The sequence below is a fragment of the Rhipicephalus microplus genome, chromosome 9 (genome assembly GCF_043290135.1).
Source record: "Rhipicephalus microplus isolate Deutch F79 chromosome 9, USDA_Rmic, whole genome shotgun sequence".
Lineage (NCBI taxonomy): Eukaryota > Metazoa > Arthropoda > Arachnida > Ixodida > Ixodidae > Rhipicephalus > Rhipicephalus microplus.
Window position 1 is genome coordinate 71,986,491 of NC_134708.1, and position 23,752 is coordinate 72,010,242.

The 23,752-nt window shown below is 47.0% G+C and overlaps 1 protein-coding gene across 1 annotated transcript in view; it reads right to left on the reverse strand.

Moving 5' to 3' along the window:
- LOC119163249 (ribonuclease 3) overlaps window positions 1-23,254 on the reverse strand; it is a 35,543-nt gene extending 12,289 nt beyond the window's left edge. Inside the window, exons 1-2 of the mRNA XM_037415206.2 lie at window positions 23,010-23,254; window positions 5,201-5,294 (exon numbers count right to left, since the gene is read on the reverse strand). Coding sequence (XP_037271103.2) covers window positions 5,201-5,275 — 75 coding nt within the window. The 5' untranslated portion in view covers window positions 5,276-5,294; window positions 23,010-23,254. The remainder of the gene's footprint in view (window positions 1-5,200; window positions 5,295-23,009) is intronic.
- Window positions 23,255-23,752: the final 498 nt, after the last annotated feature.

A 23,752-nucleotide genomic window follows, 5' to 3' on the forward strand; every position in this document is an offset into this window, starting at 1 on the left:
CTGCAAAGGTGTTGTGTACCCCCAGAGCCGTGAATCGGCTGTTGGAAGTTGCAATAGGTAGGTCCAGAGCGCGTTTGTATACTGAACGAAGAAAGACGTCCAGCTGGTGCTCGTGTCGACGACGCAGGCGAAGGTAAGGCAAGGCGTAGAGGACGCGACTGGTCACAAACGCGTGGGCCAATCGGAGGGACTCAGACCCGCGGAGGCCACCGCGCTTGGTAGAAACTCGCCGTATCATGCGGCTCACCTGTTAGCTGGTGCGTCTGAGGCCTGCTATTGTGCCCTTTGGATCCAAGGACGATGTGAGGTGAAGGCCAAGAACCCGAATATTTTGCACTGACGGGACGGGCCCGGACGGAAGAAAAATTTGAGGCGGCGGTAGCGGAGAGACTGAAAGAAGAGCCGATTTAGCTGGAGAGCACTCCAGGCCGCATGAACCTGCGTAGGTGTCCACCAGAAGGGCAGCCTTTTGCAGGCGTTCTTCGATTTGCGCTAAGGAGCCGGTGTTGGTCCAGATTGTGATATCGTCCGCATATAGTGCGTGTTGTATTCCCTCGAACTCGCTTAGAAGAGAGGGGAGGTTCATCATCGCCAGGTTAAAAAGCAGAGGAGACAGGACTGCCCCTTGAGGTGTACCGCGCGTGCCTAATAAGTACGGGCCGTGTTCGGTAGAATTAAGGCGAATGAAGGCGGTGCGATGTGATAGAAAGGCGCGAATGTAGTTGAAAGTCTTCTGCCCGCAGTTTGTGGTAGACAGGTTAGTGAGTATAGTGCTGTGCTTGACGTTGTCGAACGCCCCGCGGAGATCGAGAGCGAGCACGGCTTTATCGTTATGGCGCATAGTAGTCGGCTCTATGATATCGTGTTGAAGCTGGAGCAGGACGTCCTGCGCCGACAGATGCGGGCGAAAGCCAAACATCGTGTCGGCAAAGGTGCTCCTGGCCTCCAAGTAGGCGGAAAGGCGTTCGCGAACCATGGTTTCCATTAGTTTGCCTGCGCAAGACGTAAGTGAGATAGGTCTCAGTGCCTCAATACTAACGGACTTTGCCGATTTGGGAATGAATGTCACGACCGATGTGGTCCATTCCGTTGGAAGCGGAGAACCGTCCCATATCGAATTTATAAGCTGGAGTAGCGAGAGGTGTGCTTGGTCGGGAAGATTTGCCAGGAGCGATACTGTGATTCCGTCGCGTCCAGGGGCCGTGCCCCGTCGCATTTTCGTGAGTGCAAATCGTAAATCAGAAAGCGTGTATGGGGCGTCGAGGTCGGTGTTAGGGGCGCCGGAATACGTATATGCTGGGCCTGCGGGATCAATTGTGCGGCAGATGTAGCGGTCACAAAGTTCTCGCGCGAGTTCATCCGTAGTGCCCTGAAATGCATGCAGAACACGGTGGAGCTGGCGTTGCGTTTCTCCCCTGGTGGTGGAGGGATCTAGAAGGCTTCTAAAGAGTCGCCACGCACTCTTAGAGCTCATCTGGTTTGCAGCCTTCGAACAGGTGTCTGCCCAGTTAGCATCGGAAAGTTGTGCGGAGTATGCGGCCGCCTCTGCAGTGAGCGCCTCAATGCGAGCGCGAAGTTTCCGATTAAGTTTGTTGCGTTTCCAGCGCCTTATGAGCCCGCGGCGAGCGTGCCAAATATGTAGGAGGTGTGGATCGACTGCAGGAGTCAAATTAGAGGTTGCAAGGGTGCGAGTGTTCGCTTGTTTCATATGAAGAGCGTATGATGCCCACGCTGCATATTCGGTCGAGGAGAGGCCGGCGGGGAATGGTTGCATTCTGAACTGAGTCCAATCGGTGAGACGGGCTTGGCCCCAGTGTTGGCGCATTTTCTGCCGCGGTGTGAACGAAATGCGGAGTAAAAAGTGATCGCTGCCTAGGTTTTCGCCTAAATTTTCCCATGTAGCATCGCGGATGTGACGGGTGAGGGAGAGGTCGGGGCATGTGTCTCGCGTGACCGAGTTGCCGGAACGTGTGGGTTGTGCCGGATCGGTAAGAAGCGTCAGGCTCAGCGAGGAAATGAGCTCCTTGAGTTCTCTGCCCCGGGCCTTCTCGTAGTGGTAACCCCAGTGAGGGCTGGGGGCATTAAAGTCCCCGACAATCACCAGTGGTTGTCGGGCCGCTATACGCAGTGCCTGATGGAAGAGATGCGCAAACGAAGTTCTCGAAAGGCGAGGGGGACAGTACACGTTTAAGATATGTATTGATGGTTGGCCCCTCCGCTGAGACAGCACTGATATCATGCAGTAGTCGTAAGGAAGATCCAGATCGAGGTCGATCTGTATCGCCGTGTAAGCTTTATGCACGAGGAGGCATGTGGTGGTGCCGCCTACATAGGAGCAGTATCCAGAAAGGGATGGAGCAGGGCCAGATTCTTGGAGCGCCAAGACGGCCGGCTGAGAGCCAAGTGAGCTGAGGAAAAGGGAAAGATGTGAACGCTTTCGCCTGTTCCCGAAGCCTCCAGGGTTCCACTGTATGATCTCGAATTTAGACGCAATGTTTGAACGGAACATACGATTGGTAGCCATCGTGACTGTCCTAGGTTTTATATTTGGTCCTCCATGTCCCGCTCGGAATCCTCAGAGGCAGGGAGGGGCACGGAGGCCGGATTGTCCGACGGCGGGGTGGTGGTAGCCACCTTACGACGACGCCGTGGAGCTGTACCCTCACTGCTCACCGAGCAGGAGCGGGAACGCGATGCCTTGGGTTGAAACTGGGTGATTGCCCAGGCTTGAATAGCCTGGGTAACCTCTACTACTATGCGTTGGACCGAGAAGCTGGTGAGGAGGTGATTAATCGAAGCTTCGACGCGCGTGAGGCGTTCCTCAACGCGCGGGGTGTGCTCTTCGCTAGGGAGAGTTTGGTTAGCGGGCAAGAGAACCTGAGGTGCCCCAGGAGCCTCAAGAGCTTCTGGAGTAGATGTGGCACCGGTTCCGAGCGCTGGAGTACACATGGCTGCTTGAACCGGCGGTTTAATGGGAGTGGACTTAGCGTGAGGACTAAGCTTGGACGTAGCTGGCGTAGCCGCCTGGACAGAGGAGGCAATACCGGATGGCCTTGCAGTACACTGTTGTTGGGGTTGAAGTCGCTTATTTAAGAGTTCGAGTTGTTTAGTTAAAAGAGAATTTTGCTTTTGAAGTGCCGCAACTTGCTGGCGAAGGGCCGCAAGTTCGGGAGAAGGAGGATCGACAGAAGGGGGTGAGAGAGGCTTAGAAGCAGCTTTCCCTGCCCAACTGCTCACCTGAGGTACCGCCGCTGGTGCTTCGAGCGGTGGGAATGCTTGAGAGTCGGCGTGGAGTGGTGGAGCCGAATGATGCAGGTTTGTGCTGCTGTCTGGCTGTGACGAACATGAGGTGGTCCCTCGAGGAGATGTTGAGGGCTGCTTGTGTTTCCGATATTTTCGGTATTTTGCCGTGCAGCCACTGGTCCCAGTCTCATGGGCGCCGTGGCAGAGGAGGCACTTGGGGTGGCAGTCGTGGGCATTGAGACCTGCAGGTGCGGGGGTTCCACATTTGGCACACTGGGTTGGAGCGGCGTGAGGGCACTGAGGTGGTCGATGACCGATGGTACCGCACTTGGTGCATACAGGGACCGTTTTCTTGTAGGCGCGGATATACGTCGCCACGCAGTGGTAGAAGAGGAAACGGGGTAACTTCGTGCCCTCGAAAGTCACCACCGCCGCCGCGGAATCTCCGAGTTTGCGGACCGCAAGGATAGTACCTTGAGGCCAATACAGTTCAGACTTTATCTTTTCCGGGCTTTCAGCAGGGTTTACATTGATGACGCCCTTGCATGTATCCCCTGGTGCCTTGGCGTGGCCTCGAACGGGTAGCTGCTGATCCCCCACTTGCAGCTGGAAGTCCCCGAGGAGTCGCTGTGCCATAGGCAAAATGGTGGTGCTACAGACCAAGATGTTCTGTTCCCAGATTGGCCACACTTGAATTTGCGAGGTAGTCCGGTCGCCGAGGTAGCTGCGGATGGCGTCGCCCGCGCGATCGGCCGGGACAAATGTGCGTAGCTCGCAGGGAACGCGAGGAGTTTGACGCGGACGCCACTTGCGTTGCTTCGCTGGCTGCGAGGACGGAGCAGAGGTAGGCACACCGCCGGAGGGATGGCGCGCCGGCGTTCCTTGCAAGGCTGGGGAATGGTGGCCCGCCGTGGCGTCTCGTTGTTGTTGAGACGCAGACTTCGATTTCGCTTGCTTGCGTTGCCACAGTTTCACCATGTCGTCGAGGTATTCATCTTCTGATGGCATAGTGTTTTCGGAGGATGAAATCTCCATGGACAGCATTTGGCTTGAGGTAGGATCATAGCCCGTAACCACGTTAGCGGCCGCCATCGCCGGGCTGAGAGCCCTTAGCGAGGCGGCGTTGTAGCCGGGAGTGAAGGACGTCCCTCAAGTTGTCAAAACTGGACCCACCTGGACGAAGGTGTTGTCTAGGCGAAGCGGAGAACTTGGCGGTGACAATAAATCCAAGTTTCAGGGGTACCAAGGCGGATGTCCGCAGAAATAGCAGAAAATCTACGGAGGCGATGTGGAGTGCGTCCGTCACCATCGAGCGCTCGCAGCGCCCCCCCGGTCTTCGGCTGAATGCGCTGACCGCGGGTACACGAACGCATGTGAAACGCCGACACATTAGCTTCGCATCTCGTTGCAATTCACGGGAAACAAATAAAAAAAGACACTCACATTCCCTTATTGTGTCTCATTATTTATCTAGAGCTTTATTATTCTCTTCAAGCAACAAATTACATAAACTACACAGGCCTTGTTAAATAATTTTCGCCATGCCACGTGCCACTGTCTGCAACGTCACAGCATAGTCGTCTACGTAGAGGACCAACTTCACTGCATTGCCATTCGTACGTAGGGCCATTCATACGCGCACGTCATGCCCTCATTCTCCGCGCGCGCCAGCGGAAGGGAAGGGGAGCAGCGTTCATCTTGAAATTTGACCATTTTTTGTGGCGCGTAGCGTGACCAATTTTGGCAGACATGATCATGAACGCCTTGTCTACGCATTGCGCTTGTCAGCTCAAAATTGTCAAACCTGGTGAGTGGCCCTTTAAAAGGTGTATCGCGTGACCACGTAAACGCATGTTAGGCATCAAAATATCTCAGATTACTGCATAGATGTACTTCAAAAGGACGCTGCATATGTAGACAAATTGACCACTTGAGCGGTCTATCATAAAGCATTCACCATTTTGGTCGATTCGTGTCCCTCCAGTTCGTCAAGGATGTCCGACATGTCGACGAAGCCGTCAGCGTTCTCCATTGTCAGGCGGACGTTTATGCTGTGTAAAAAAGAAAGAAGCACGTATACGTAAGAGTAAATAAAAAGTTAGTGATAAAAGACATGAAATAACTGTGATGAACACTTCGCTCAAATGTTCGGAATGAAGTAGACACCGTTCAGGTTAGTGCAGTTAAACCTACAATCTAAAACGAAGTTTTCACTAGTAATTGCGCAGTTACCCCGAAAAGGGTGCTTTGCTACCCCAAAAGACGAAATTATTGCAAAAGTTTTCACACGGCAAGGAGGGGCGCTGTTCTCCTTGTGAAGGAGAACAGATCTATGATAATACTCTAGGTAGTTCTCTACTGTTTGAGGCAAGGACGGGAGTACTGCGAACCAAGACATATCCAGCCAAATACGAAGGGGTAGACACAGTATGCAGCGCGTGTGGAGAGGAAGAAGAAACTGCCGAACACTTGATAATGTTCTGTAAAGGGCTTCACCCTATAGTTCAGGATGATGGCGCAGAGTTTTTCAAAGCACTGGGGTTTAGGGACCGAGAGGGCAAAATAGACTTTAAGCGGGTAGACTTAACTAGAAGGAGGTTATCTGATTGGTGGCTAAAGTCAAGGCACGAGTGAAAATAAAACTCTTCACTGCAAAGTACGAATCCTCAAACACACTTTTTAAGGGAAAAAAATAAATATAGTTTTTGGTTCATTAGGTATTACGGCTTGGTGGCGCTAGCCACCGCCTGATCTAAAGGGTAGAGCCATATCCATCCATCCATCCAGGAGGAAAGCGCCCTGTTCTGGGAGTAACTGCAGAAATGTTCGCACCGTGTGCAAACGAACCATCGGTGCCTACATGAGCCTGTTTTCTTCCAGACGGAGCCATGGCGCGGTGTTGTAGTGGTTAGTGTATACGCGTATGCCGCGGCTGAGTGCTCATGAGTTGTTTACTCCTAATTTTCTGAAATTTATTTCCGAATGTGATGCTTGCGCATTGATTCCGAATGTGATACTTGCGCACTGAGCACCTGACAATCAATAAAGCACAGTATGGGTTTCAAAGGGGTAAGTATAAGGAGTCGGCGCTATTAGATACGAAAGAGGAGATATTAAAAAAAAACATGGAAAACACAACCTACGCCACAGGTCTTTTCATTGACTTGAAGAAGGCCTTTGACACAGTCAAACACGATATTCCGATATCTAAGTTGCATGATTATGGTGTAATGGGCGTGGCAGCTAAACTAATAAAAAGTTATCTTACCGAAAGAAAACAATATGTTAAGGTGGGTAACCTTGTTTCCCCAATGAAAACTGTAAAAAAATGATGTACCGCAAGGTTCAATCCTTGGACCGTTACTATTTATAACATATATTAATCATCTGTGTGATATTCCACGATCCCCAAAATTAATTATTTACGCTGACGACACCAGCATATTTTTACAGGTAGAATACTCATGCAAGAAACTGAAGCAAATGATTACTTACTCAAATTAGAAAAATGGCTTCATCAAAATAAGCTCATGCTTAATATATCTAAAAGTAAGTACATAGTATTCGAGTCTATCAACAAGCGCTACGAGGACGACATTAACATCTTTTTCAGAAAGCAACGGCTGGAGCAGGTTAAATCACAAAAATTCCTCGGAGTGTCGTTCCAAGAAAATTTGTCTTGGAATACCCATGTTGATAGTCTCACATCCGAACTAAGTAAGACTGTTGGGTGTATATTTAAAATAAATCCACTTATACTAATTTAGCTTAAAAACGATATACTACGCTCTTTTTTATTCGCGTTAGAATTATAGTATGCTAGTATGGGGCACTACAAGTGAGAAGAATTTAAATAAACTAGGCTTACAGAAAAAAGTTATCCGCCTATTCGATTATTATTATGGCAACCCAAGGGAGATGCCTAGCGGTCCACTATTTATAAAACATGGTATACTCAAAGCAAAACAGGTGTATGAATACAAGCTATTACTTTACATTTATAAAAAACTCCACACTATTACGGCACAGGAAGGCGCACTCATATACTCGCTCCGTAGGCAACAAATTCGCGTTCCTGCTACTAGGACTGGATATGGTAGAACCCTAATTGCATACCGCGCCCCACAGCTTATAAATCATTTAGGTGAGCAATTAAATTTTAACCTCTCATTAACGCAATTCAAATATCACATAAAACATCTCCTCATTAATTGAGTATAATGAAGATCATGTTTCCAATAAACTTCTCGCTAGGTTCCACATATACTCTCACCTTTAGGTACAAAACTCTTGTATATACAGTGGTATTTACGTACATATGGGTCGATGTATGTACGAATATATGAGTGTATTGTATGAATATATCAATATGTAAGTGCGTGTCTTTTTGGATATGTAATGAAAAAAGCCTCGATGTCTGATTCTGTGTGTCTATGCAGCCTATTTTTTGTATTTATATGTCACCTATTTTTGCTTTTATGCTATTTCTGTGTTCTGTTATTATGCTGCTCCTTGTATTGTTATAATTATTATTCAATGTAGCACTGTTTGCTGAACTTTTATCATTTCGCGTAGCGAAGCCACGTCAGGCCGAATGGCCTTTAGCTTCGCTTCGTTTTTCTGTATCTCACCAGAAATAAAATCTGTTCATTCATTCATTCATTCATTCATTCATTCATTCATTCATTCATTGTACATCTAATCACATGCCTGCGCGCAATTCAACATTCTGGTTAAGTAAACCACAATCGAATTTTTCTTTTGCGAAAAATAGCTGTGTCTCCCTTGAGGAGTAGCCGCGAGAGTGGGGAGTAACTCTGCAGTTACTCCCAAAATGGTGCAATGGATGAGACAGGTTAGTTACTCCTGTAAAGGAGCAACCTCGATACCCTGCACTCTCCTTTACTTTTCAGAGTGTAAACATGCTGCTGGTGTTATATAACGAATATCGCACGCAGCAAACCATGAAAGAGAACGCAAACAAATGATGATGATGATGATGATGATGATGATGATGATGATGATGACGATGATGACGATGATCATTTTGATTTGCTTGCACCCGCCCACAAAGGGGGATAGGCCAAGAACCGGGCGGCAGGACCATCAAGTGAATTAGTTATGAGTCAGGCATTCAGGTAGTCTCGTAGCCGAAAATATTAATAACAATGGACTAACAAGGTAATCTTTTTGTTGCCGTAATGTACGCACACACAGCAGAGCGAACCTCCCTGTGGCTATATATAACCTAATGTAATCCCTCCAAAGAATAAAATTACTGCCTTGTTTATTTTTAAACCTAGCTTCTTAATTGGTTCGACCGGGTATTCTTTTCTTTGATAAGGATATCGGTGACAGTATAAAAAGGAACAATCTATTGTTTTTAATTCATTTCAAAAGAAACATAACGGAGATGCTGTATGTCCAGCTTTATGTAAGTGATAATTTAGGTGCGGAATTCTGCATTGTAATCTGGTGATTGTAGTTTCTAACTGCCGAGATACACACCATTGTTTGTTCCAGCAAAATGTTTGACTGTCTACGAACTCTTTGACTTTATCCAATGATATTTTTTTCTGTTTCCTTGTGCAAACAAGCATTTCTATATCTGAGCGATGTTACATAAGCGAAATCAGGTAAAATAGGTAAGAGTGGTGCGCTTAAAGATGCTTTGGCTAACGAGCCTGCCATCTCATTCGGATAAATCCCGCAGTGGCCAGGTACTCATAGCAAGCGGAATTTTTTCAGGTTTGCTGGTAATAGACTACTAATCATACTCAGTAATGTCAAATTTTTTGCCGCAGATAGTGCAGTGCATAGAGATGATCAGTAAGTATGACTGGAGCTTCTGATTCGCTTGCAGGAAGTTTACGAAGTGCTAGAATTATAGCAAATAATTCAGCGATGAGTATAGACGTATAATCTGGCAATCGAACTGAAAAAGGACCAGTCGAGAAAAGATGGAAAATCAACCCATTTCATTGCGCGCGCGCGCGCGTGTGTGTGTGTGTGTGTGTGTGTGTGTGTGTGTGTGTGTGTGTGTGTGTGTGTGTGTGTGTGTGTGTGTGTGTGTGTGTCTTTGCTTTCGTATTCAATCTATTGTCATTGTGCCGTTATTTAACTCGGGTTTTGTTTCGCCATATTGTCATTTTGAACTAAACAGCGACGGCGTATTATACATCCGCCACACGAGCCTATGTATACTGAAGTTGAGAATCACAAATCTCGCAGCAGAGAAAATCACACGCTTGGCCAGTGTCCAGAAACGCCATGCCACACTGCAGTACTGTCAAACGAGCACTGATTCAGTTATTTAGTTTCTTGCGGCGTTCAAGTTTCTTACGTGCACTGAAATCTCGAAAACGGTACGCGCGCACTTTATAAAGCCGAAACGCAATGTTTAACTGTCAAGTATATACGATGTGTGGGAAATTCCGTTTGCCGCAGTTTGTGCGTCATGCAGGCGTATCTACACAGTGCTACGGTAGACGAAATACTCCTCGCTAGGTCTAATATCACTCGAATAATCATCGATCCGCTTTGCTATTAATTATCACTAGTTAGGCACGCGTTTGCGCCACGTCAGCGACATGGCTCCGTCTTCCTATTCTTATGAATACTAGAACACTGCCACCTGAGTTCTATTACACTGTTGATGTTATTACTGGCCCTAGAATTTTTCTTTTTTTTTTACACCGGCGTTCTGAAGCAGATACGTATACCCCCGTATTCACAAACGCTCCTAGACTCGACTTTCACCCTTCACTTGACAGAGTTGAGCACTGCGCCACAGCTCGCCTCAAAATGACGCTGCACTACTCGAGAATCGCAGCACATTATTGCTGATATGCACGTGACTTGCCGTGCCTAGAGAAGGCGCTCCGATCGGCTTTCTCAAGTGAAGGAGAAGCGTTGAGTGAAGGGAGGTTCTAGAATACGGGGGTTAATCTCCAACGCGGAGAGCACTGCGCTCGATTACATGGCGTCAGGCGCAGCTGTGGGCAGATGCATTTGTATACCGATGCGCACGCATTGAGTGTCGGTGCCAAAGTCGAAAGCCCAAAGAAAACTAAAACACTAGCGCGATGGAAACGAGGACGTGACGAGAACACGGAATAGAGTCTCGTCTCTTTGGAACTTTTTTTTTTCTTGCTCTCAAAGCTGACTCCCGTAATACGAACGTTCCAACAACGTCCACAGGACGGCGCAGAAAGGCGAACGCGCTTGCGATTCGAGAAGAAGCAACGTGACTTCACGTGATCTGTCGAAGCCGCGGCAGCTCATCGCAGCAGTGCGTGATCATCTTTCTTATAGGGGCGAAGCTCCTTATGGAGTGGCTTGTGCGTCCCCCGTTGTCGTAGTGCGTAGACAGTGGTGGCACATACCCGCATACCAGTGGCACATGCCCGCCCTCGGGCACATATCCGCATGTCCAGATGTTACGAAAAACGTAGCACGGGGTCGTTATCGTGCTCTCGGTGTTAACAAAGCGCTGACAGCAGAAACAGCAGGCGTTAATACTCTCGTTTAGTTCTTGGATTGTCCGCTGGATGGCGGTACTTGTATATCATGAATGTATGATAAAAAGCAGCGAAATGACGCTAGTTGAAGTGTTCACTTGATGGACGGACGCATGGACGGATTGACGAACGCTTCGCCCGACTCATCATTGATTCCGTGCACATGGATATGCTGTGATTTTTAAAATTATTATTCTGTAGTGCTGGTGGGGCCGCTGTACGTCGCGAAGGAGCACATTCTGTAGCTAGTGATTTTCTAATGTACAATCAGCAGCGCGTTCAAGGGGCGCTTCCAGGCATGTAGTCAGCGTCATTCGTCTGGTGACCACCTGTTCGACGAATGTAAGAGGGCATTGGCGGGTTCATTGTCAGCAAAAATAAACAGTACTTCGAGGCAGAAAGCACTGAGACGGGTTGGTTGGCGGAACGCGGAAGAGGCATTCGCCCTGCAGTGGGCGTAGTTGGACTGATGATGACATGATGATGATGTTACGAGAAAATTCGCGTCAAAGCAGTAACTACGCAACACGAATGCCCCAACCCTCCCCTCATATACACCGAATAACCACCCCTGTCTAAACGAGCGGCTGGATCCGCCACTGGGTACAGTCATCGAAAAAAAAAAGAAGTTTAAAATCGTTAAAAATTATCATCTGAGAGAAAGGTCGCATAAGCACATGCGAGCTCCAAACCGTCTTTGCTTTTATATTTAACTTTACACGTGATTGATTAACAGCTCAACACCGTCGAAAGTACGCAGGGTGGCACTTCCTTTTAAGCGCTACAATAATTCTTGGGGAATGGGTGTTATACGAAAATAAATGAACCTGAAATGTGATAGAAACTGAAAACATGCAGAGCATCCATGTAGCATTGAGACCTGTAGCGCCAAACAGACGCGTAGAGGTTGCTGATTGAGCAGGAAAGTTGGCACGAGAAAAATAACGATAATAAGCAAATAGAGAAAGGGGGGGGGGGGGGGAGAACAAAGTTCGGCAGAACAGGACAAAAAAAAAAACTGGAACCATGGAGAGTCGTCTTAGACTCGACGGTAGATATTTAACAACGACTACTACAAAACTGTGCGCCAGTTTGCCATAACAACACATGAAAAAATGAAATAGTAACAATGAAAACAAAATAAGTGAAATAGCAGATAACGTCTCTCTAAAGAATTAACTCGGTGATTTTGCTCGAGAACCTCATACCTGCTGAGGAGCGTTAACGAAACCCAATAAACGAATCATAAAATCGCGTTTCTTCTGCAGACTTCTTTATGACGTGGCAACAAAGTCAATATTTCGAGCCGCCATGTTTCGGTAGTCGGTTCATCGGTCAACTTCGAAAGAAGCACGCGTCGTTGTGCGCAGTTTCGGTTTCTTACTGTCGCTTTCGCGTCCGCAACAACAGCTCGGCGACATATCGAGCAACGCACCAGATGGTCGTGCAGCCGAGAATGGATGAACGACCCCGAAAACCGAAACGACGGCAGCGCGAGTTGGAGACATTGAGTCGAGAAAGAGCACAGCGAGATGCTTGGTGCAGAAGACTGAGGTGCAAGGAGGAGGAGGAGGAAAAAACCTTTATTGATGCTGGCTGTGCCAGATAGCCCTTATCCCCACCGGGCTGGTTGACATCCCTAGTCCGGGACGTCATTAGTCGAGGCCGCCACCCGAGCCCGCTGGACTAGAGTTCGCTGTTCCTCTAGTGTGGAGCTATTGAGTAGGGTCGTCTCCCAGTCCTCTTTGGTGGGGTTGGGAAAGGGGGTTAATTTTGGGTTCATTTGGCAGGCCCAGACCATATGGTAAGTGTTGGCCACTTCCCCACAGTACTGGCACTGCCCACTTATTTCAGGGTCGTAATATTTTAGTATGGCTGGACAGAGCAGCGTATTTGTCTGTAGGCGCCGCAGGATGCGCTCCTCCGTTTTCGATAGAGGCGCAAAAAACATATCGTGAAGCAGGAAGAGCAGGAGAGAAGACAGAACATTGGCGCTGTTCTGTCTTCTCTCCTGCTCTTCCTGCTTCACGATTTGTTTTTTTTTTTTGCGCCTCAGTCCTCTGCACCAAGTATGCACAGACTAGCCCAAAAAGCAAGTCCTTTTAGCACAGCGAGAGTGTATACGGTGACAACAGCATAGAAAGAGTAAAAAATAAAAATAAATAAATAAAAAAGCTTGGCTCAATCAGCCATCGCTCACACGCGTCATTTGAAGAAGAAAAAGAACATGGTGTAAAGAAAAATGAGATTAACGTAGTCTTGTAGCCGCTGCGAGGTTACAGAAAATAGATTAGATTTGTGGGGTTTAACGTCCCAAAACCACCATATGATTATGAGAGACGCCGTAGTGGAGGGCTCCGGAAATTTTGACCACCTGGGGTTCTTCAACGTGCATCCAAATCTGAGCACACGGGCCTACAACATTTCCGCCTCCATCGGAAATGCAGCCGCCGCAGCCGGGATTCGAACCCGCGACCTGCGGGTCAGCAGCCGAGTACCTTAGCGACTAGACCACCGCGGCAGGGCGTTACAGAAAATAGTGTCACCTAAAATTACAATCATTCATAATTAACGTTCAACTCTGACTTATTCTGGGTCTTACAAAATACAAATGCCAAATCTAATGTGTACGATTCGCTCGACTCTTGGCCGAACCCCCTGTGTGGGTATAGGTGCCATTGTTCCAAGGAATTGATCATCATCGTTTTTAGCCAGACCACAATACGCAACGCGTGCACGCTATTCGAAAACAAAAACGATGAAAAAGGCTTCAGAAAAACTTGTTCCTGACAACAACAACAACCACAACAACGATAACAACAACGACAACAACAACCTTTCTTTCTTTTTTTCTTTCTTTCGCATTGCGCAATGCTCCCTCCATAGTACTCTTTCCTTCCTATACGTGCCACGATGGTCAAGCGTGAAAGGCGCTCGACTGCGGTCGTCGGATCGAATCCCGGCCGAAGGCGGTTATGCTCAAGGGCCCGTGTACTTAGCTGTAGGTTGCAATTAAAAAAAAAAAATAGGTGGTCGAAATTTTCGGATCCCTCCAGTATGGCGGCTCTCATAATCATATCACGGTTTTGGGACGGTAAACGCCAACCGCTATTATATTATTATCCTTCCTTCATGCCGGAAATAGAAGCTTCACGCGTACTTGGCAGCGCGACTGTTCAGTTGCTGCCGTCAGCGGTGACTGTCATGTGTCCATACGCAGGTGACATATCCATACGTGTAATGAGATGTGGTGACGTGATGTGACACGTCACTTCGGTAGCAGAAACGGCGGGCAGTGTACGATGGAGAGAATCGTTTATTATGAAATCGACGCTTACAAAAAAATACGCGTGTAACCAGCGTTACATTCGATGCCCAAATTTCTCGCCGGTGCCGGGCTTTTCGCGTACGACGCCACCAAACGAAATTTGTGAGACTATAACAAGCTTCGCTTGCAAAAAGAAAAAATGGCCTGTCTGTGCGGACGAAACTGACAAAACCTAAGTGTTTGTTGTCGGTAGCTTCTCGGAGAAGCCTTTTATAATTTGCGTGCTCTGTGATTTATATAACTAACTTTATATAAATGTCCCTTTACATAAAATTCTTTCTCAGGTAATATCCTTTCTTCAAAACAAGTTCATAGTAAATGTGTTTAAAATAAAAGAGGGGCGAGGCATGACGCCACGCCCGCGGCCCTCAACACTCGCCCACACGAAAAAAGCGAAACTATGCACATTGCCTCGGCAAACAAAGAGCCACAGCTGTCGCTAGCTCAAAGTAAAACGAAACTATGCACACCGCCTTCGAAGCTCCCACCCGCAGCTGCTCTGTATATCACTGCCTCGCTTTTTCTACATAAGCTGCATAGCTTGGCGATGTAAAGGCTCTATAAGGTACATTAGCGGGAGTGAATTTATCCCTTGAGAAATCCAGAAGGCGCATAAGTATGGAGATGTTTAGCTCTAAACATCCACTTCGATTTATTTAACTTTGGTATCAAGAATGCCGAATACGGTTTCGACAACCTCTGATTATTTTATTGCGTGGCATTTGTATCAAGCTCCAATCCGCTATTGCCAACGCTCTGTTTTCTTTTTCGAATAAACGTACTTAAGTAGATGTTTCGGGGCCTGCTTGTGCCTCAGCGACTCTTCTCTCGCGTAATACAGCAAACTCTCACTTGCGTGAACGCCCGTTTAACGAATATTTCAGAATAACGAGATTTTAGGAAAACCCCTCGCGGTTTTTCTACGCATTCTACGAACGTTTTTCATGAAAGTTGACGTAACTTCTGAAAAGTGAATATTTAGGTTGGGCGCACTCGATCTGCAGAACGGGGCTTTATCCTGAGATCAGTCGCATGAAGTTTTGCGTCCTGCAGCGGTGGCATATGCGTGACACCCCCCCCCCCCCCCTCGCCCAAATCGCACGTCCAACGGCAACGGTGCAACATCGCTTGCGAATGCAGTACCACCGAGGTAAATCCGCGTGCACCTCAACACTTGCGCAGAGCTGCCTGATTCGGAAATTGTTTTCCAGTGTTCGTACTAAACAGAAAGAAGAAGAGTGCGACGAAGAAGTTGTGATGGCTGAGGCTGTATCTATAAGCACATGCTGTGCGATATACTAGAAAGTTGCGATACTTCAAAATAAATTGCATTTTCATAATTAAGATAGCTTGACCAGCGCAAAAAGACGAAACACTATCAACGCTGTGCCTGTGTGTTCCTTGTCAAGTGTTGCGTCTTTTTGCGCTGGTAAATTTATCTTAATCGTGAACTAACTCACCCAAGCAGGACTTTTTGCATTATCTTTATACTTTCGATCTCATCTATGCTCTCCCCAACGCTGTCCGTTTTTGTGAACTTCCAGTCAAGTGAACTATACATCCTTCCGTCCCTTGAAGTTCACTCAAGTGAGAGTTCACGGTAGTTTTCATCGTGACATTGTCATGATTGATTGATGTGTGGGGTCCCAAAGCAACCATATGATTATGAGAGACGCCGTAGTGGGGGGCACTGGAAATTTCGACCACCCGGGGTTCTTTAATAACGTGCACCCAAATCTGAGCACACGGGCCTACAACATTTCCGCCTCCATGGGAAATGCAGCCGCCGCAGCCGGGATTTGATCCCGCGGCCTGCCGGTCAGCATCTTAGTACCTTAGCCACTAGACCACCGCGACGGGGCTCGTGACATTGTCAGCAAGCAAATCACAAGCGTACGAAACTGGAAGGTAATGTGGCGTAAAGACTGTAGAAAGGCTAAATCTATAATGACGGGGAAAAAAACTAAACCTTACCGTGAACCCGAACCCGACTGGTCTAAGAATAAAGTTTCGTCCACTCCTCCAATCCTCTCGGAATATGCGACACTTATTGTTGAAGTGAAATCGCAACTGTCAAGTTTTACAGGAAAACACCACACCTATCACTTCTCATTTTTTGTTTCGGCATAAACAAATGGTAACGGGCCGTAGTGACCGCTATACTCCTTTTCATTTCATTCATTCAATTCATTCAGTCCAGCCGCCTCGGTGAAGTAGTGGTTAATTGAGGTGCTCGGCTGCTGACTCGAAGGTAGCGGGTTCGATGCCGGCCGCGGCAGTCACATTTCGGTGGAAGAGAAATGCTAAAGGTCAGTGTGGTTAAGAAACACCAGATGCATGTTAAGGAACACCAGATTCACCTTAAGGAATACCAGATTCACTTCAAAGAACACCAGATGCATGTTAAGGAACACCAGATGCACGTTAAGGAACACCAGATGGTCGAAATTTCCCGATCCCTCTACTACGGCGTCTATCATATTGTTAGTTTGGTACCAAAACCCCACATGATGTTATTTATTTTATTTTATTTTTACATACTGCAGACATTGGGGCTATCCAAAGAGCGGGATTTTTCAACCGAACACAAACAGAAAGGCAATACAACACTGCAAGAGAAAGAAAAAGAAAAACAAAGAGAAGAAAAACAGGATTGACATTCTTAACAAAGCGCGATTCAATACATTCATTCAAGAATTCATCTAGAGGCAATTATCTGGTTGACTGAGGTAAAATAGTCCATTTTTTTCTATAGTGTGCAGAAAGAAACTTAATTAAAATACGTTAGTACGTGGATGAAATGGTGTCAGATTGAGTTTGTGGCTATTTCACGTGGGTTTTAGTTTATCCGAAGACAAATATTTGTTAGTTAATGTGTAGTATGGGATATTAACAAAAATATGTAGCAACGTTAGGCGTTCGAGATCGCGTTGCTCGGAGAGTGTTTGTAGACATAAGGTGGAAAGCTGAGGGGAGGGTGAAAAATTCCAGCCGTAGCGTCGGAAAATAAAACGGATGACTTTCTTTTGAACCTATTCCAGTGTGTTGATGTCACACACTTTATGAGGGTTCCATACGGGGCAGGCATATTCGAGGATGGGGCGGATGAGCGGTTTATATGTGAGCAATTTTGTTTCTCGTGGAGCATCTTTTAACGCACGATTTAGATAACCCTGCTAGGTATAGTTATAACCGCACACACGTTTCACAGAGGAGTCATTGAAAGAGTAATCGAACAGAGAAACAGAGGTGCGTTCACAGAAAGCAAGAGTGACTGTTTTAACAAGGTTTATGTTCATTTGCCATGCGTGACACCGCCCACAAAATTGTGCAAAAGAATCATTAAGTAAAATGTGATCATCATCGGAATTATTTACACTATACAGTACACAAGTCGTCAGTGTAAAGGCAGGATTTCGGTAGACGCATAGTTGGGCAAATATTTTATGTATATTATTAATTTATTCAATCACATTAATTTTTTTCACACCAAAAAGGGGAGACAGGACTGAAAGCTAATGCAGCTTGACGTGTTGTTTCGACGTGTTATTATTGCGTTTTTCTGGTAACGCTCGTCAATGCGCGTGTCTCTTGAAATGCTTCTTTAGAGCTAGCGTATCGTTGCGGAAACGGCAGTCCATGCTTCTTATCTTTCGGCTCAGACCTTTATGGTGGTGACCATGTGGCTCTGATAGGAGCCTATCGGGCTGCAGTGTCAGCTTCTCCTTTTATCGCAACCGTCGCTGTGTCTACACTCCCCGGCGATGTCTCCGCATGTAGTACGCACTGATAACGCGGAACGTCCCGCAACAGCATAAAAATATGTAAATGCTGGATTCACGTCTAAAGCAGGCTTGCGTGTGGGTATATACTACGTATACCCACACATATATACAAATGCATTCATAAACATACATGAAGTATGGCTAAACGTACCCCCACCTCCTTAGAAAAGAAAAAAATCAGGCTACGCCCCTGAATTCAGACACGTGCATCGGATCAAAAGAAGGTTGTTGGTGTGATTAAAAAGAAAACTAAACATTTGTTCTGACGTTTTGAGCGGGTACCGTTTTTTGGGAAATGCCGGTCTCAGTGACGTTCGAAACGTCTGGCTAAATATTGCTTTGCTTTGTTTTTTCACTACGACCTATTCATCGCATACATATGTAAACAGCGTCCAAGTATGGGTCCTTCTGTTTGCATCCTTGCCTAACGCGCCGCATTATTCATAAGATTGTGATTTTGAAAGTTTCTTAAACGCACTTTGCCTTGTTTGCCTGAACCAATTTTCTGACCTGCTACTCCGCGTAGCTAAGGGAAAAGGGTTTGTAAAGAAAGTAGAGATGAGAAGTTTCTGTCTTAATATCTCTCTCTCTCTCTCTTGTCTTGCGTGAAGCAGTCAAGTAAAACGTACGCTATACAAGATATTTGCATCTGTTTCTTTTTGCTTCTTTTTTTCCTGTAACGGTTCGTATTCATGCTGCTGGTATTGCGACACTTTGTTCACCAGCAGCACCGGTTTGCCAAATTGGCCTTGAGAAATATTCCATCCAACCCACGAAAGCAGTTGCGTCGGTTGCCCACTGCACGGGCGTCGAAGCGATGTATTCAAATTTTATTCCGGCGTTGCAACGCGCGCCAAGTTCCTGTCGTCATGCGCGCTGGATTATGAAGAAAAAGAACACGAACAAAAAAATAAAATAAACGATTCGTTTATTTTTTAATTCATTGTGCCCATGCGAGCGGGATAACTGACAGCTACCCCTTCGGCAGCAAGAAGCCGCTATGCGAATTTCTCAGAAACGAAAGCTTCTAAGTTGGAAGAAAAATTTGTCCTAGTCCGGGCATCGAACCCGGGACCAACGCTTTTACGGGACGGTCGCGCTACCAGATGAGCTCAGCATGGCGCGAGGGCGAACCTGTCAAAAAGTCGTTAACCCAATAACTGCAAGTGCGTTAACCCAATAACTGCAAAATATTCGCAATATTGCGCTTCCAGTGGACGCTAACGACAATCGCTTCCTGAAACAGTGATTCTAGTGGAAACTTAAGGGCCGGTTTGGCTTTGTTAGACGCTACGTCAATGAGAAGAGGTTAGTCTGTTACTTCCCATTAACATTAATTTGACGGCTTGTCATATATAGTGTATCTATTTAGTAAGCGAGTACCGTGCTATCCTCGTTTGTGAGGGTTTAGCGGAGTCGAAAGACAAATAATTATATTACATGCGGTTGAAAAAACCAGAAAGGCACATCGTTTACTAAGTGTTAACAGCAGAAAAATAGACTGTAAACCATTGCCCCGGGGATTAAACATCCTTCCTAAACAGTACAGTGCAGTAGAGTTACGATAAGCTGGCTGCACCGTCACAGGCTACAGGGAATGGAGCCTGACATGAATGAGCGTTTAACATAGACCCGACGCTCACCCGAAAAAAAAAAAAACGTGTCACAGCGATACCTATTATAACTTCACGTATTTTTTTTAGAAATTTCACGACGAAGGACAAATTCCGTGTATGGTAACTTGTGCAAAAAATATTGGCAATAATAATTTACGAGAACAGGCTCAATCGTGTGGTTGAGACCAGAGGCTTAGGCAGAAATTTGTTTCAAGGTTGGGGGTCAACTTCTTAACCTGAAGGTAGGGGGTGGGGGGCAGGCAAATGGTCATTTTGCGCCCTGTCTTCCACGCGAAATAAAAAAAAAATGAGAGAGAGGGTGTGTGTTTGTGGGGGGTGGAGTGCCGTTTTTTGGCTACGCCACTGGCTCGGACTTTTCGAAGTTTAACGTAATCTATGCAGTCCGGCTCGGTGGATCAGTAGAGGGTGCTCGGGCGGCCGCTGCAGACGCGTTTCGACGGAGGTGAAACGGCAGAGGGAGCCACCACTACGGCATCCCGTCATAACCATATGGGGGTTTTGGGACGTTAACCTTCACGCACCGATCAAAACACCAATATTATTAACCTATGTGCGCAGAAACAAAAAAGCGGCTACCGCATAGCGCGGAGGTGCCGCTTGTTGGACCCGTGCTTTGAGCGTCCTGCCTGACCCGGTTGCTATGGCGACTGATAGCACAGCACTTATCAGCAGCCGGGAAACGAATGCGTTCGGGGACTGTCTGAACAGAAGCACGCATTTTGTTACTGTTTTTTTTTTCATATCTTGTTCAAATAAGGCGACTGCATTTAGCGCCCTATCTTCGGGCTTCCTTTGTTTCCTTTCGTGGCGATCCAGCTGGTACGGCGGAACAAAAGCGGATATCGCAACCGACTCGACATGGAGGCCACATTGCGCACTCGCGAATATGTCTTCTTAGCGACGACTTGATAAGATTTATACGGCAGCGTAGAGTTTCGGCGTAATCATCCACTAGTGAAATGCATGGACTACGCAATGGATAGTGGAGCACGGAGAATAGAGTGTGGTAAAACAGTTAGGAGTTGTATTTAGAAGCCAGTGTTTCGTTGGCTCTCTTCCATCCAGAGACGTAGCCAGAACTTTCTTTAGAGGGGTGGTAGTGGTGGTGAAGGGGGGGGGGGGGTCTAACGATAAACCATATGCTTTAAACAGGTTTGAGCGTGTACTTGTGTATGCACGTATACATTTAATTAAACACGTATATGCGCCTTGTTCGAACTGCTGTTTACATTCTCGACGTTTCAACGGGAACCCATTTTTCGAGAACAATATTTGCAATATTGATAGCGAGTGTGTGTGTCCTCTTGTACCATTTTAAGAGAAGAGGGGGAGAGGATGGAAAGAAAGGGAAAGAGTAACTTAACCAGAAAGAAGGATAAAAAAAACATGATGTCAAGGGGTTCAATACGAACGATCTCACCTAACGCGAACATGGGCACACATGCACATAACGCGAACATGCATATAATGCGTAACAGGCGCACATACAAACGCACGCACGAACATACGTAAAGTACGGTTGAAACCTCCACCCCCCCCCCCCTCGAATTCATTATATGCACTGGCTCTTTTATGGAGAGAAAGAGATGCGGAAATATTGCACAGGATTAGGTGCAACACCACGCCAAAGGAGTGTGCTACAGCGGCATAGGGTGGCTTTACGTCACATGACGTAACCCCAGAATTTGTGACGTCATGATGATGTCGCCGCGAAGACGTCGCAGCGATGGTCCATTTTCCCGTTTGATGAGGCACATAAGGATTTTTACCTTAAAGCAGTTGTTTTAAAAGGGCGCATATACTATTATACGTAGAACCTTGCGGCCAGGGGCGGTGCCAGGATTTTTTTTTTTTTCTTTTAGGGGGCACTCATGACAAGTGAGTTCCATCAGGGGAGCAGGAAAGCTAGGAACCTATGCGTTGAGTTTTGACTGTAATTGCTTTTTTTTGGAAAGGGGAGGGGCAGGCGGAAGTTAGAGAGGGGGCTCAAGCCGCCCTCCTTCCCTACCCTCCGCTGGCGCCACCCTTGAAACGGGCACCGATGTAAACAACCGTATTTTCTTTCATACATCCAGCACTGTCTAGCACTTGTTTGTAATTATTCGTGCAGAATTGCTTGTGGACATTGCGGGGCTCTTTTAGTCAAACTACGCTGATCACCAGACGAAGCCAACAAAACAGCGCGACCGGCGTGAAAACCGAATCGGTTCCGACCTTTAAACTTGTCCCTATCGCACGAAACATCCGGCTTCTTCGTGGTTGTTCCGACACCGGAACGTCTCTGCGCGTGTCGAGACGAGATAGCACGTTTGCACGACGGAGTCGGAAAGCTCGCCTAGCGAGGCTACGAAAGAAAAAAAAAATGGCAGAGCCCACGTACAGTGGGAATCGATGATATGCGAAGCGCGAATAAAGAAGGCTGATATGTCGCTTTAAAATCAGCACAACGTTACGAGGTGGAGGTAAATTATGCCGTACACGACTTCCCTGTGATGATTATCACGTTTGGAAGTGTCGTTTACCTTCGTAACCTATTCACGTCACCTGATACCAAGTTTGGTATATGTGGAGCTAGTGAAACGGCCGCGAGCACGCTATCAGCGTATCATGTAGTTCAGTTTTACATGACACGTATGTCGTGATCAACATGTTTGCACGTGTCATTTACATTCGTCGTCAGTTCACGTCACGTGATACCAAGTGGGTAACTAGTGAAACGGCCGCGAGCACGCCACGAGCGTAGAATGTAGTCATGTTTTACACGACACGCATATCATGATTATCATGTTTGGACTTGTCATTTACCTTCGTCGTCTATTCACGTCAGGCAATACCAAATTTGGTATATGTGGAGCTAGCGAAACGGCCACGAGTACATCATGAGCGTGGCATGTTTTCATGTTGTTACTTGACACGCATCTCATGATTATCACGTTTGCACCAGCCGCATACCTTCGTCATGCATTCACGTCCCGTAACTGGCATATGTGAAGCTAGCGAAACGACTGCGAGCGTACCATGAGCGTGGCGTGTAGTCATGACTTACATGACATGCATGTCATGATTTTTCATGTTAGGGTCTGCCCCTTCTGTTCGCCATGCAGTCATGTTATACCATGCCAATTTTGCAACATGTCATGTGAACGAAACCACCACAAGAGCAGCAAGACCATGAAATGTAAATCATGACATAACTGTCATGATAGTCATGCTATGCCTAGTCAATTATACTCTTCATGCAGTCATGTTATGCCATACCGAATTTGGTATATAACCACCTACGAAATGTTCAGGAGAGCTAAAATTCGTAAGCGGATAGATAGATAGATAGATAGATAGATAGATAGATAGATAGATAGATAGATAGATAGATAGATTAGATAGATAGATAGATACGCTCAAAGTCGCTGAAGTTCGCTAAGAAATGCTTCGCATTTAAAAAAAAGAACGCGAGAGGAGACAACTGGAACGATGAACTCAAATGATGAACACTCACCCTTGTGGTTCGTGACACCGAGGCCACAAGAAGAGGCGCGCTTTTGTACTCTCTGGAAGTCGAAAGAATGTAGCCCCACGGTCTGTCGTCGATGGCGACTGCGCGGGCTGTGCAAACGACGCCGCCAAAGCCAATGAGCTCGTTGCTGCCGGCTCGCCAGACCCCGCGAGCGACCTCGGAAACTCGCTGGAAAGTTGGAAAGGGAGTGGCCGGGGAGAGTAAGTGGAGAGGATGACACCAGCTGCTCAAAGGCAGGCGGCGGAAGTAGGTGTACCAAGGGAGTGTTTCCACCACGCTGCCAGCAGCAGGGGAGTCAAAAGTTCGCTTTTAGCGTGTGGCAGCTTGGGCTAGTTGGTATGGCATGACGATAGTTATAGCGCGAGAACAAAACGACGACACAGAGACGAGAAGGGCACGAAAGACCACGAGTGCTTTCGTGTCCTTCTCGTCTCTGTGTCGTCGTTTTGTTCTCGTGCTATGGCTATCGTCGCTTTAGCGGCTTTACATCCTCCTTAAGGGTGTTCTGCGCATGTTTGACTCTCTTGTGGGACTCTTGTCAGTGGGCAGGAGGAGGGAACAAGCGAGGCGGAGATAGCTGTTTCTTTCTTCCTTTTTTTCCTTCTGAGGAGGTATTTCCTACTTTCAGTGCTGCTAGCCAGCGCTCTCTCTCTCAAAAATATAATAAAAAAGACCCTCTTATTTAACCTTATGCTGCCTATCGTGGGATCGTAATACAGTGGCGT